Source organism: Struthio camelus, chromosome 1 (assembly GCF_040807025.1).
Source record: "Struthio camelus isolate bStrCam1 chromosome 1, bStrCam1.hap1, whole genome shotgun sequence".
Classification (NCBI taxonomy): domain Eukaryota; kingdom Metazoa; phylum Chordata; class Aves; order Struthioniformes; family Struthionidae; genus Struthio; species Struthio camelus.
This window is the reverse complement of record NC_090942.1, coordinates 73,421,911-73,437,214: the sequence shown is the minus strand read 5'-3', so window position 1 is coordinate 73,437,214 and position 15,304 is coordinate 73,421,911. Positions and strand designations below refer to the sequence as shown.

The window sequence follows — 15,304 nt, the reverse complement described above, 5'->3', positions numbered from 1 at the left end:
TGCATTCTCTCAAGAGTTGTTCTGAAACAAGTTTTTGTCCTCTGGCCAGATCCAACTCTGATTTATAGGACTTTCTCCAACACTTTTACCACTGGTACTTAACCATGCTTGCTTAACACAGTCTGCAAAGGCCAGTTATTCCTATGAAAGTTCCCATTCCTTAAGCCCTTACGGGGCAAAGATTGAGAAATGGATTATTGGCAAAGCAATGCCAACCAAAGAGTCTTTGTAACAATCAAAAATTTCAAGTCCCCACCCCAGGAAATCAACATTTCCAAAAAATACTGACTGACGTGTCAGTCTATTCAAGAAGGTATTGAGAGAACACGTATCTGTCCACAGATATGTCCTTTTGTTAACTAAAGCTAGTGCGCACACAAAGCTGGTGTATACTGAAGAACTGGCAGATTAAAACAGAGCTATGCTGGATACAACAGCAAGTCCCATGTCCTAAGCTTAAAGGAACATCTAGTTCATGCTCTTAAAGCCTTACGACAAGACTACTCCCCAAACTGAAGCTGGATGCTATTCACATTGAAATGAACTTCTGTTCTAACAGTTCAAGGAAGAATATTTACTTGTTTCCTAGCACAGAAATATGCCTTGATTTTCTCTCACTTCAGAGAATCTATCATTTATTATTCAGATAGATCGCTGCACAATAAAGAAAACCGTTTAAATCCTATTTATGACATAACCCTAACACATTCACAGAGTCTCTCTAATTAAAGAGGTTACAAAAATCTCTGCAAATTAGAATTAAGATTATTCTCTAGGTGTAAGGCAAGCTGAAATGCAAACTGCCTGATGCCACAAAGCAACGCAGCAATAAAACCAAGTAAAATCCACTGGTCTTTGTTGCTATCACTTGCTACTTCTAGTAAATAACTCTTCTCTCCCCAAAAGTGATGCTCTGGCTTGGCTTTTATCCTTATTGACGTAGTATATAAAAGTATTTTCCAGTTGGAAACAACGAAAAAAGGATCTCCTCAGCACGTGATGTGTATGAACGGCTACGTGTTTATGAGCTAGCATTTGGTTATATTGCTTTTTGTACCATAAAGCCAAGCTGTTAAGAATTTTTTCTTCTTACATTTTCCTGAGTTGGTAACGCCCTAAACAGGCAGCATTTCACAATGTACTGTTCTACGGACAACGGTCAGCTCAACCAGTGACTCCCTACCAAGAGACTTGACCTCACTGCTAAGATAAGACCATACGTCATGGATGGCATAAGGCTGAGCTCAGACTGGCAGTTTCATTCATTTCCTCGCAGCTTCCTGAAAGTAAAAGCAGTGGCAACAGGTCCAGGTCAAGCTTTTGCCTTGCCTTTCCTCTGTCCAAAACAAGGAAGGAGAAAGCACTTTTCCTTCCTGCCTTGTCTTTACAGCAATATCATGCCTCTAGTGCAGTCTTTTTTTCACCCTACACAGCCCCGGCCCTTGAGCTTCTCTCCTTCCTCTGGTGAGGGAAAAAGAAAAAAGAAGGAGCAGAAAGAATAGCAGTGATGGCTGGGTAGCTCCCTCTATCTTTGCCATATAACCTGGCAAATACATAAAAAAAAGTAATATCCTACATGTAGCTAATACAGGACATAGGATCTTAGGCTGAAGTACAAGAAATCACGTATAATACAAGATATCTGGCAATTCTGTCCAAGCCCCCTGGTACTATTCCATCCTCACCCACTTTACTATCTCTTTCCAGAACCACCTTCAGCATCTCAGAAAGAGGGTGGTGAAAAGGAGAAAACAGGACCAAAGCATCAGAAAGAATACAGACACTGGCTGTGGGACCTTTACTCCCGTTTCTGATAACTTGTTCAAGCTCCGCTTATTTATAAACTATTCACATAAATGGCCATTTTACAAATAGGCAAACAAACAACCAGACTAAATAAATTTCAGTAGGGCTTATACTATGACAAACCAATCTGTGAAATACTAAGATCACTACAACAGGAAGCATGGAGAATTTTACAAAAACAGCTTGAGCTTAATAGGAAAACGGTTTTCAGTCACAAGTAAAAGTTTACCATCAACATAAAATTCAGAAGTGTGCTCAAAGACCAGTTTGCTGGAATTCTCAGTAGTAGCAGTAAATAGACCTTCAAGTAGGATCTCTTGCCAGGTTTACTTATAAAGGAGGAAAAAAAATGTCTGGCGAAACCTAGCTTTTATTTGAAAAGCCTATGTTCCTACTTCTGGTTATCTTTATTGTAATTAACAGGTACATACACATTCAAAATATACAGTGAGGAAGCTGTTAGCTTGGACTTAGTACACAGAAGTGATCCCTAAAAATTTTATAATGCAGAAGACTGGGATTATATTTAATTAATGCACCCTCAAGTAAGTTTGCAGATGATAAAAAACTGGGAGGAGTGGCTGATACACCAGATGGTTGCACTGCCATCCAGAGGGACCTCGACAGGCGGGAGAAATGGGCCAACAGGACCCTGATGAAGTTCAGCAAAGGGAAATGCCAAATCCTGCACCTGGGGAGGAACAACACCATGCACCAGATCAGCCTGGGGCTGATCGACTGGAAAGTAGCTCTGCAGAGAAGGAACTGGGGGTCATGGTGGACAAGCTGACCACCATGGCATCCTGGGCCGCATTAGGCAGAGCACTGCCAGCAGGTCGAGGGAGGTGATCCTTCCACTCTCCTCAGCACTGGTGAAGCCACATTCTGAGTACTGTGTCCACTACTGGGCTCCCCAGTACAAGAGAGACATGGACACACTGGAGTGAGTCCAGAGAAGGGCTACTAAAATGATTAAAGGACTGGAGCATCTGAGGAGAGGTTGAGAGAGCTGGGACTGTTCAGCCTGGCGAACCTTACCAATGTTTATAAATATCTGATGGGAGGGTGTAAAGGGGATGGGCCAGACTCTTCTCAGTGGTGCCCAGGCAATGAGAGGTTATGATGAGAGGTAACGGGCACAAACTGAAACACAGGCTATTCTATTTGAACATGAGAAAACACTTCCTCACTGTGAGGGTGGCTGAACACTAGAACAGGTTACCCAGCGAGGTTGTTGAGTCTCCGTCCTTGGAAATATTTAAAATACAACTGGATATGATCCTGGCCAACCTGCTCTAGGTGACTCTGCTTGAGCAGGGGGGTTGGACCAGATGATCTCTACAGACACTTCCCAGCCTCAACTACTCTGCAAGTCTGTCATTCCATACTTGTTCGCATAACATGTCCCATGCTGGCAAACAAATCATCATTGCCTGGGGTTGCTACTCACTCCCAAAAAGCCACTTCCTAAAAGACAAGCAAATCTCTTGCCAGTATCTCACACAGAGGAGCCAGAGTGGTTCAAATCTCTCTTTAAAAAAAGGATGCTGGACAACAATTCTTTTGGCTGCAAGACTCAAAAGAAAGCATGCGGCTGGAGACGTGTGTTTCAGCCTCTTCAATCTATTTTGCCCTATCTCTGAACTCCAACAACAAAAATTCTGAAAGCATAACAAAAAAATTCTGGAAGTTTAATATACTTTTTAAAGGCTACGAGATATTCTTCAATACAAATTGATAATTGACAAAAAAACATATCTGACTAGTAGACAACATCTTCCTGCAACAATATACAAGTTTTTCCCTCTCCACATGCACTTTTGCCTGTCTGAAAATTCTTCTATGCAACCTTGGTAAAAACTTACTAGTTACTGCTACATACAGTACTGAATTCTTTGTGAGCAAAAGATGTGAGGGCTGAAGATAACAGGACAGGAGTTCCACCCTACACTCTAACTAAGATGTTTTTGACACTATTTTCAGAGATTATAGAGGAATCAAGAGTAGAAATACTTAATTTAAGTATACCAGGCATTTAAAATTCAAAGAGGGTAAGTGATTATGTAAGCTGATTAGAGATACTTATAACAAGGAGGTACGGCCTCAATTAGACTAAAAGAAACTTACAATTTTTTCTTCCTAAAATAAATGAAAATTGATAATGGATAAGCTAATAAAGAGAAATCAGTCAGATGACCACCCCTAGAAGTAGTGGCACTCAAAGAAAATTAAAGGCTCTTGGGGTATTCATTTAACAGTTGGCAGTCCTACAATAAAGCAAAGAAAAAAAAAGATAAAACTGGGACAAGTAATTCAATCCTCTCTTCCATGGTTTTATGATTAAGGTAATATATTTTAGACTTGACAATGATTTCTTACTGTAAAAACTGCAGTAATTTCTTGAACTTTTAGTGGATTATGACAGGTTTTCAAGATTTGGGCACTTCCCTAAATTAGTTTAAGTTTATCAAATTATATTTATAAATTTTACCTGATGCAAGACAAGAGAAAATCCTTTTTACCACTTCATATATTATACAGGCCATTCCCTCTATTTAATCCTGTATATTACACTGACAAGCTTGGCTGATCAAGCAACGGCATGCTACGTGGTTTTAAATTTCATGTGGACAGTCGTTGCCCCCCAGTGATAAGTTAAGTTACATTACTGAAGACCAAACTGTTCCCTCACTCAAAAGACTATAAACTGAAAACTGTTGATTTGGATCAAGTATTTGGTCTAAAATAAAGATTAGGAAGACCCGTTTTTCCCTACTGTTTTTGAACCTCCTGCAACCCATTAAACAAGACAAAGATGTTTAGGAATATATCACCATCTAACTGGATTGTCGCAATTTACACCATGCTTCCAAGTGACCATAGAAAGATATAGTCACTAGAGCCAAGAATCATTTTTTTTTTTTTTTCATAGTTCAATTCACTGAAATCCTGTCTATCGCTGTAATATGTAGGCCATAAAAGTTCTAAAAATTAGTGGCTTTGGGTGTAATGCTGGAAAGTTTCATTAAGAAAGACAGTATTTCAAAAAGCTTTAGAGATTTTCATATTAGTAATTAACAGGCACCCAGGTGTGTGTATTTCTTCTAAGCACCAACAATTGTCTTCTGTATGTGCTATCAAAAATTTACCATTTAAAACTTTTCTCACACACAACTTGCTAACAAGTCCCATTTGATCATGCAACAAAGCCATAAAGAGCTGAATGTGGTAACAACTTTTCCCTTGGCAACAAATTCTGCTGTCAAAGACAGAATTATACCCTAACTCTAAAAATCAGCAGAAATTCTGAAGAAGTAAAATCTAAACATTTAAAAAACAACTGAGTGAATGAAAAAAAAATTAGCCATGCTATGAATTGTTTAAAACTTTTCTTCATGATTTTTCTCCTTTCCATTTTATGTCCTGTAGAAATATCTAGCTCTTCTTCATTCTAAACACTGAAGCAAACAGAAGTACCAATTGTCTATGAATTGCATATATGCCATATGAGCTTGGAAATACGTTATGATTTTGGTTAAAGATAGTAAAATGCTACAGAAATTTTAGTTAGCTTTATTATGGGACATGAAGAACAAAAAAAATATTTGGAGAATGGCTACTGTATTCTGACAGAAATTTTAAGTTCAGTTAATGTTTTCCATTAGATGCCAAATTTGCAACAGGTTAAGATTTTTTATGCTACTTAAAAAGATTATGGATTAAATATCCAACTTCATAAAAAACACTGAAAATCCCTCCCCTCCCCAGATATTTTCAGCTTGAAAGGAGCAAGCAAAAAGCATTAAGAGACATAAACATATAAGAAAGTTGCAAATCCCACCTGATGATCCAAATATATGGCATTCCTTTGAAGGTGATGTGAAAGAATCTCGTTCTAGCAGGCAGCAGTCAGGAGGAAAAAGGAGAGGGACAGAAGTGGCAGAATGTATGAAAAGAGTTTTAAAAGACGTACAACTAGACAGTGATGTTTCAGTTTCACTTAGAAATATAATTCTACTTTCCTCTGCTTTGTCTTTGTGAACTTCTAAACATGTTCGGATCCCGAAACAGAAGTGATGATGAAAGTTTGCCAGGAATCATACTACACACTATTACATTAGATTTTGGTTTTTGACATAAAATACAGTATGTCCATCTGGAATTTCTATGCATGACCACACAGACAACTATAAACCCTTTGAGAAATCTGTGCTTTAATCATGTCCTAATTTTTGTCCATAGATTACAAATACAATTTTATCTGATATGAGGTAATATGAACAAAGAGTTAAGCAACATTATCAACAACTACTATTGTTAATAGCAACAATAGGTTAAGAGTCTGTAACTGTACTTAAAACTTAGCAAGTGCAACGTATTTTAAAGTGTTCCTACCTCACTTTGACTCAACTAATGTCAACAAGCTTTGAGCTAAAAACTCAAAGGGTTAATAGCAGAACATCACATACACAAGGAAACAATGGCATCCTGTCTACATCCATATGGAGTCAGAGAATTTCGCACTAATGGTACAATGCAAACTTTGATTAATGAATGACTAAAAGTTAGTGAGAATAGTACATGACACACATTGCTTTATAGCTGACCTTTGGGCTGCTGGCCTCAAGTTTTAGTTGCATGAGCTGTGCTAGTGTGTGTTCCCGGATACTACTCAGTTCAGCTTGCTGCCGTCTCAGCTTTATTAGCAGCAGCGTGAGCTCCTCTGGCTGAAGGAGTGCAGTGTGAGAAGCCAAAGAGTGGAAAAAAGGTTAATTGGTATCCTAAACAACACTTAATTAAAATAAGCGTTCTTAGTATCTTTCTCATGGTACAGAACTGTTTATACTGATACACCAAAAGATGCACTGTTTTTCCCAAAGTGACCACTTTCAAATATATAACAAAGGGTTAAGTTTTAACTGCTGAAAACACTTGATACTACAAATGTCATAAACACTGGAATATTCTGTACAAAGGACAAAAGAAGTTAGGATTTTGCAGGAGAAAGTCTATGCAGCCCTCAAAACAGACTTTTTCTAACATGAGCATCAAATTGATGATATTGACCTAAGTGAAGATGCAGATATTCCAGCCTTTAGGATACAATTATCTGTACATTGACAACTATTTGCAGTTGGTGGAAGAATCAAAAAACACCCCCAAAGAAAACTGATGCTTCTAAAGTAGTGTAAAAAAAAAAAAAAAAAGATAAAAAACCCTGCATCGCAAACAAGCATCTTTCACATAAGAAAACAGCACAAGTATGACAAAAATTCTTTTCAGTCTCTCCTTCGACAGGTTTGAGGCTAACAGTTAATTTAAGATGGACTTCTCTGACTAAGGAAGATACATAATATAGCCTTCGGAAGGGACGAGGAGCAGTACTTAAAATCCATGATTATTTAAATACAAAAACCCAGTCAAATGGGCATTTCCTAAACAATTCCACAGAGACTAGTTCAGTTCAATTTGGAAAAATCTGCATGAACTCTCTCTGGGACCCACTTCTATCTATTAGCAACACTTCTAAGGAAACAAACCACTATTAACATCACATACATTTTTGTTATGTTCCTTGTTTGCTTCTGTTTCTTACACTTCTCCAGAAGTGAATCTTATAAGCGGTTAAATATTCACCCAGCGTTTTGATTACCTGCCACAATTAACAAGCTCTGAGTTGAATTCCCCCCCCCCCCCGCCCCTTGCTAGTTCTCTCCCAGAGTCACAGAATTTCCCCAGAGCAAAGAGGTAAAAGAGCAAAACCTCCAGAGAACAAAACTGTTAAATTACTGAAAAACAAATCTCAATTTTTTTGGAATAAAGTATCTGAGAATAAGCATGGCACTGGCACTATTGTGAGCTTATATCAAAGTAACCCACAAGAGGGAGCAAGGGATTTCCACATAGCTTCGGCTGTCAAAACCATTTGCTTTGATGGAAAATCAACAGCAAGGCCAAATTGTCTAATGGGCAATCTTGCTTTTCCTACTCTTTCAGTATCTTGAATTAAAATTTTTAGTTTCAGAATGAATAAACATCTAGACTGCTATACAATATACGTTCAAGTTCTCTCCCAAAAGAAGCGCCAAGGCTTTCAGCGTGAAAATTAGTCTAATTTCAAAGCACAACAAAACTTATTTTTATAAATAAGAGACTTGCGAGTCGCATCTTTGAACAAAAGGAATAGTGAATCACATTTTATTTCAAGATCAAAACTTTTCTTGGTATGTCCTGCAACAATCTGATTTTAGTGCACTAAAATATAATTTTTAATGGCACTTAAATAAAACGCAAGTAATTTTTTTTTTTCCATAGAAGAGCCAACTGAACGGTAATACCTACTCTTCTCTAGACATGGATAAAGTTGTAAACATTTGCGACATGGCTGTAGGTGTTGTGTTTTTGATCTAACTGGAGGAACTCCTGTAACAAACGCAAGACTTTATTTATTTATTTATTTATTTATTTTTAAAAGAGCTACCTCTAGGTTTCCTGCTCTGGCTGCTGCAACGCCTGTGCTGATGGCAAGGCTACCGATATCTCCAGGCAGAACCTGGAACCTCCTTGAGCCCTACCCCACTCATCGGCCTGGCACCAGCACCACAGCCCAAGGGTGCTAATGAGCCACGAACCCAAAGAAACGCCTTCCACCAGCATGTGAGATAAGTCACCAGTTGCAAAAGGCCATCCAAGAAGAAGTTGCAGAAAGTGCCAGAGATTCATGCTGGGAAGTGCAAGAAACAGGGGTCCAGGCTGCAGAAGGATTAACTGTGGAGCTGGTACCCTCAGTAAGATCCCAGATCGACGCTTTAAATTCCTAACTGTCAGTAATCTAAGCTGGGCAGAGAAAAACTACAGAAACAAGATAAAAACCTTTTAAAAATCTAGTAAACTTAGGCCAATGCCTTAACTTTTGGCTGAGTCATGTTTCAGCTAGTGAGGCTGACAATATTCACTAGCATTACTTTGAAGAAGTATCTTCAGAATTTTAATTCTATCACAGAGAAACGGGAGATATCAGAAGGAACATCATTTTACTGAATGCTGTGTTACAGTAGCCTTAAGATTTCCAAAAAAATGAAAAATTTATTTCTAGGATTTTTTCTAGGATTTTCTTAAAATGTAGTAGAGAAATAAAGATATTGTTCTTGATATATCCCCCCCCCCCCCCCCCCAATCTTTGTAATGTATCAAAGCTGATTACAAAAATTCATATTTCTGGAAGAAAACCTGAACTTAGTGACTCAGTGGCCACAGAATACTCTCAGAATTTAACATAACCATAGAATATCTCACCATTTGCTTCTAAAATCTCTGCTATTTAAAACAAAGGCTACATTTAATGACAGCTCTGAAAAGAATAAAATTTCAGTGTTGCCTGTTTACACTTAGGAAATTGTTCTTAAAAGAAAAAAACAATGAAAACAACGGATGTACCAAATAAAAATGCAACTCACTGTTTTGCCTTGGAGGCTCTGAGGAGTAAGAGGCTGCAAACTCAGACCTGCTGGCATTGACCTTCTGTCAGGCACAAAGACATGCTGTATAAAAATAAAATTGCATGGTATGATCCATAGTGATTTAAAGAATTAACAACTATTACATATTTAAAAAAACATGTCAGTTTCACTCTCATGACAAAATTCTTTTGATTTATGACAGCTTTGACTCATCACGTTCTCTGCTGATCTACCAGCTTGGACACTCATCTTGGGAGTAATTCATCTCTAAATTTTAGAAATATGCCAGCTTTCATTGTTCATTTAATTAGCAGCCCCCTCTCACAGTGGCTGCCCTACTGATAAGACTGTGTAAAAGACAACAATATTAGTTTTTCATCTAGCACTGAAAGCCGTTTGAAAATCTAGTCTCTTTATAGATGAGGGGGCTTCTTATCTTAAATTGATCCTACTGTTTTTAAATGGTCATTTTCCTAACTACCCTTTACCTACCCACTGGTTTGTGTTTTTAAGTTAATAGAAAAGACTACTCGTAAAACTGAAAAACATAAAATAAATAATGTGAAAAACTGAAGGGAAACAGGAGTTTTGCATACAAGATGCTAAATACAAAATGAAATGCTAGCATAATGTGTTACACAAGGGAAAAAAAACAAAGTAAAACATGGCTAAAATGACAAATAAGCACATGCTTTGACCCTAGCAATATTTCTCAGATTTGTAATATTGATTACAAAATTTTCAATGCAGTGAAGACATAACAGATACAAAAACAAAATGACTCCTTTATGGGCAGAGACCTAAACATTTTTCAAAAAGAGAGTTGGTAAACAATTTTAAGATGTTTAAACTGCTTTAAGATACAGTTTAAAGTTTTTTGTTTGGTTGGTGGTTTTTTTTTTTTTTTGTCTCAAGACATTCATCAGAATAAAGACAGCTGAGCTAAAGATTAAACAAACAATTTCATGAAACCTAGGAGCATTTTATACAGTTGATTCTAGGAAACTTGTTAGATTATATCCAGTTTACAGGATAATTCTTATGCAGTTATCGCCAAACTAGCAAAATAACATGCATAACACATTGTGGATACAGCAGACACATACAGCTCTCAGGTTTATGATTCTAACGTAGTCTCTCTCTTTCACTAATGAAGACTACCAAAGTTATGCTAGTCAGGCACTGACGTCATGTGCTATAGCAGTCTCACTAATAACTCCCAAAAAAAGGCATCCAAAGAAATGACTGCACTCAATTTTCTGCTGCAACCTTAAGGCAGCTAAATTTGTGGCTGAAGAATAGAAAATAATGAACAAGAGGAAAGAAATTAGGCACTTTCAGTCCTCCTGAAGTTCTAGTTAAAAAGGCTACAAGGGAGAGAGGTGTCTGCATATTCACAAACTACCCTGAACAACATACTTACTGTGTCCTTTTCTTCCCTTTAGAGAAATGCAGTGCCATAGGCAGTAATATTAGGACAATGCTTCATCCAAAAAATCTGAGATAAAGCTTTTAAAGCTTGCACAATTTTAAAATGCTTTTTTAAAGCAAACCTTTCTCCTGAAAACACCATGATGTAATTCAATCTACATTACAATAAAATATACTACAGTGGAACATGCGAGTTTTACAGTAATTGGACACTTTCTACTAAAAAAACTATATAAACAAGCTTTTTTTTTAAATATTAAAACAAATATTTTACCTTAGTATGATGCGCTCTATGTCTGCGATCAATAGTTACATCTCCCCTTTGCACTGGCGAAGACACTTCTGATCTGTAGGTCCGCTGTGGGGAATATCCTTGGAAACCAGCTATTGAACCATGAGAAGGTGAGGTGGGAATCGAATGCATTGCCTGATCAGAAATATTAATCATAGTTTTGGGACTACTTAACGTACTGTGTCTCGTAAGGGTTGTTTGCTTATTGTAAAACTGACGTTGCTGCCATTCATAGAGCTGCCACATTGTGTCGTCACGCATTGACCGTCGTTTCTCCTCAGCTGCTGCTGGCCCCATGGTCCGGTCGTAAGCTGATGGTGTTACGCTGGAGACGCTCTCCGGCCGTGCTTTGCTGTTCCTGGGCAGCGTTCTGTAGCCTTCTGGGTACCGGGGTAAAACTTGAGGTCGATGGCTTGGCATGTTTCTTGGTAATGTTTGATACGAGATTACGCTGAAACACAATTTTTTATTAGTTGACAGCATTAACATGGCAATATAAAGTTACTCAATATTTATTTGGTTTATCTAGCTAGTGCCATTATGCAAGGATCATTTAAAAAAAAAAAAAAAGGCAAAACCCAAAAAGACAATTACAGAATCAACTATACTGATCGAATGCATTATAGTAGCTGAAGCTAGATCCTTTCTGATCAAATTAACTGCTTGATCGTCCCATTCACATTTCATCTTTTTACCAGTTTAACAGTGTAGTATTGTCAATTTGAGATCAAATCTTGTAATTTGTCTATGGCTGGCTAGATCAAAGTTTTGAAAGCAGTTTAACAGTGTAGTATTGTCAATTTGAGATCAAATCTTGTAATTTGTCTATGGCTGGCTACATCAAAGTTTTGAAAGCTCAGAAATTCTATACCGTTTCCAATAGGCGCTGATATTAAATGCTTTTTTTCCTTAAAAGTGAAAATGCCTCTTATTATTTCTCTAAGAAATCCTGGGCAATTACTGGGCACATAAAAAAATTCTGAATTTGTAGTAGCAGACCACAGAAAAATAGCAATAATTGTCTAATAAAATTATATTGTTCAATCATCAGTGACAAGCCATTTCATACTAGCTATCCAAATGAAACAAACAGCAAAGTATTTCTTTGCGTGATGATAATATTTTATTGATTTTCAAACTGAGTATGAATTTAAGGTCTTACTCTTTAATTTGTTGCCATATTGAAATCCCTAAGCATTACAGTCGTTTAGCAACGTCTATGCAGGAGCTTTGGTTGAAGTGCAAAATTTTCCCGAACAAAATATCAATGTGTGACAAAGTATGACAAAGTATTTCTTGTCTTTTCAGAGGACAGAATACAAGTCATACACACTGATTCATTCAACCTCCGTCTAAAGTTCTGATGAGTACCACCTAATGTCTCGCTACTGGACGTATCTGTGATAGATTCTTGTCCAGAATGAAGAAGGAAAAATTAATTTCAAATTGGACATCATTCAGCCATTAGAGGGCAGCAACTTCTCGCTACACCTTAATTAGCCTAATTCAAGCTGTAACCCTAGAACTGAAAAGGCATCAGTATCTAAATTTTAGTCAGTGCAATCATGTGAATGACTTCAGTGCCACAAGTACTTTGAAGGAGTGACCTGGGGCAAAGACAAGGTAAAACAGCTCTACATACGCTAGATTCTTATGAAATAACTAGTAAGGAAATTGATGATGGTAAAACCTACCTTCCTCTGAAAATATTTAAGCTGAGTACTTATGACCACCTGGAACATTTTGCAGACGAAAGCTCCTATAGAGCTTTACAAACAATGAATCTGACTACAGTTTCTGAAACTTTCCAGGAATTAATGAAGTAGTATCCCCATTTTATAGACTGGGCAGCTTGCTACTTTCACTGAAAATTTGCATTTTAGGGCTTTAAATCATCAAGGAAGTCTGTGACCAAAAATAAGGAAATAGACCCTTCATCCCCATTCTCTTGTTGCGAAATCTGCTTAAATACCTCTGAGCTTCTTCATATCGTTAATTACAAGTACAAGGTTGTACTAATGAGAATTATGATTAATAATATAAATAAAAATATACAATCAATACATTATGTATCATATATTTAATAATACTAAATATAAACAATAACAATTATAAATAAAAATGCTTATAATTATGATAATTAATGATATTATTAATAATCAATAGCAATTATCATTAATTATAAGACTTTCTACCTCCATATGTAAAATACAACCACGATGCTTCTGGGTTCAATTTCTAACTTTCAAAATACTATTTTAGCTATTTACAAATGGCTATGGTGAAGTCTGAGATTTTCGTAAAGAAATCCAGTAGTTAGATATAGCTCTCTCACTGAAGCTCCTCTCCCATTTTATTAATTAACGATTGCTGTAATCCTGTTGCCTTCTTTAAAAATCCCAAGCAACTCAGAGGAAAGCTGCTTGAGGTTCTCAATATGCAAACAGAGCAACTCAAATTCTCCTTGCAATTCCTTATGCTCTAGAGCATTTATGAAGATATATCCATCATTCAGACTATGAAAACGGTCTGTCACATCAATGAGGCCTTGTTTTACATCATTTGATAAAAGAATAATAAGTCTGATATTCCTTTGATAAAAGATGCACCAGTGTCCTGTCGATATTTGTACACTTTTTTTTTAATAATCAAATCCAAACAATCCACTCCAGACAGCCTTCCAGCTTTTGCCTGCATTCCATGCAAAAGTGAAACTACTGCAGTCATGCAGACCACCAGGTTGCAAAACGTTTCTGCAAATGCCACCATTAACAACTCCCTCCAAATGTTTCTGTATGAAGAAAAGGCTTCTGCATGAGTTTATAGACTCATTAACAACACCTTCAGAGGTTATCTCCAAACGGTCACTACTGGGCAGCAGTATTTGCTGCTGTGGTATGCCAGTCGGACCACCTGGGAGAGCCGGCTAGCTGCGCAACCTCTGGGGGCTCAGCCCTCACGGCGAACACTCAAAATATTTCTTTGTCCTGAAGAATGTAAATGCCACCTGGCCCAGAACACAGAACTTACCCTGTGCTTGATTCACACATGAGACAGACAGAAGACAAAACCCTGTTGCTCTACAAACAGCCGTTACTCTTTAGGATGAGGCTCATATGGACAAAGGCAGGAGAGAGCGATTCTCAGTCGCTGCTAGTAACAGCGAAACAGTGCACTCACGCTCGTGCAACCCTCCCTCTATGTCCTTCACTTTTCAGAAAGACCACTCAAGCGGACCACTTTCGGTGAAAATATTTACTCATAACCCATAAATGGTCTTCCTTAAAGCATCAGTTCTTCTTACTTACGTGGTTCTTGTAAAACTAGATGGCTATTCCCACAGAAGTGGCAGATAATAGCTTCAAGAATTAAAATTCATGTTATCATCATTAATTTCTGAGGTACTCGTAAAGTGCTAAGGAGACAGGCGATTCCTCTAAAAACCAGTATTTTTACCATGAAGCCTTTTCACTCCAGACTGAGGATGACAAGTAGCTGCTATTTCATAAACAATTATTTAATTGAGCCTCTGTCTTTTAACATTTTAGTAATGATTAAAATGCTATTTTTTTATTCAGTCTCACATACCATAGAGATCCAATTTGGTCCTTGAGGATTTCTATAACACAGTAAAAGTCCAAGAGAGGTGTTTTGGAAAGCATCTTTGTTAAAAGTCAGCAGCTTTGTGTCAGTAAGTGAAGACTACTTTTATCAAAAATTTAAGCCATAAATTTAACAGCTCTAACTAAAAACTATCTTACCAGCCGCTTTCCCCAAACCTTAAGCTTTTAACATAAACTGGAGCTTCTTTCTACTCTCAGTCACGAACTTCAATTTACTTAAATATCTGTCTCCAGTCAGAATCGGGCAATCTGAACAAAATCAAAATTTAAATGAAACCACATTTTAAAGACGTCATTATACATAGAAATTCTGATAATAATTTAAGGCTACTTCCACACATCAAAACTAGGAAGACAGCACAAGGGCAATATATCTTTCAGTTTTTTTAGTCTGATGTGGAACTGCAGTTCCAAGTATACTGTTTTTGTAACCACGGCCAACCGTAGTTAAACAATAAATATTCTCCATAGCCAAAAATCAAATACCAGTGAATAGTAACATATTGCTAATAGCATTTCCCATTATCCAGTTCTCACAGTGAAATCAGTTTGTTTTAAAATACAGCCAACACAGAGTTGTGGTAAGAGTCATCAAAATGGAAGGTGGGATAAAGACTCAAGGTTTTATATTCCACAACTGAAAAACAGCACAGCTACTCACTTTCCTAGTGTTTGGATGCAAGTTTTACAGT

The 15,304-nt window shown here is 37.3% G+C and overlaps 1 protein-coding gene across 20 annotated transcripts in view; it reads right to left on the bottom strand.

Annotated features, from left to right (window-relative positions):
* The window catches only part of PLEKHA5 (pleckstrin homology domain containing A5), a 173,144-nt gene that overhangs the window by 31,596 nt on the left and 126,244 nt on the right, over positions 1 to 15,304 (bottom strand). For 12 of the 20 annotated variants that reach the window (XM_068948409.1, XM_068948402.1, XM_068948429.1 and 9 more), the window contains 4 exons: positions 10,972 to 11,440; positions 9,264 to 9,347; positions 6,414 to 6,533; positions 5,648 to 5,701 (listed from right to left, as the gene is read on the bottom strand). In XM_068948409.1, the coding sequence (XP_068804510.1) occupies positions 5,648 to 5,701; positions 6,414 to 6,533; positions 9,264 to 9,347; positions 10,972 to 11,440 (727 nt within the window). The remainder of the gene's footprint in view (positions 1 to 5,647; positions 5,702 to 6,413; positions 6,534 to 9,263; positions 9,348 to 10,971; positions 11,441 to 15,304) is intronic. The other 8 variants (XM_068948483.1, XM_068948529.1, XM_068948540.1 and 5 more) reach the window with 4 other exon arrangements.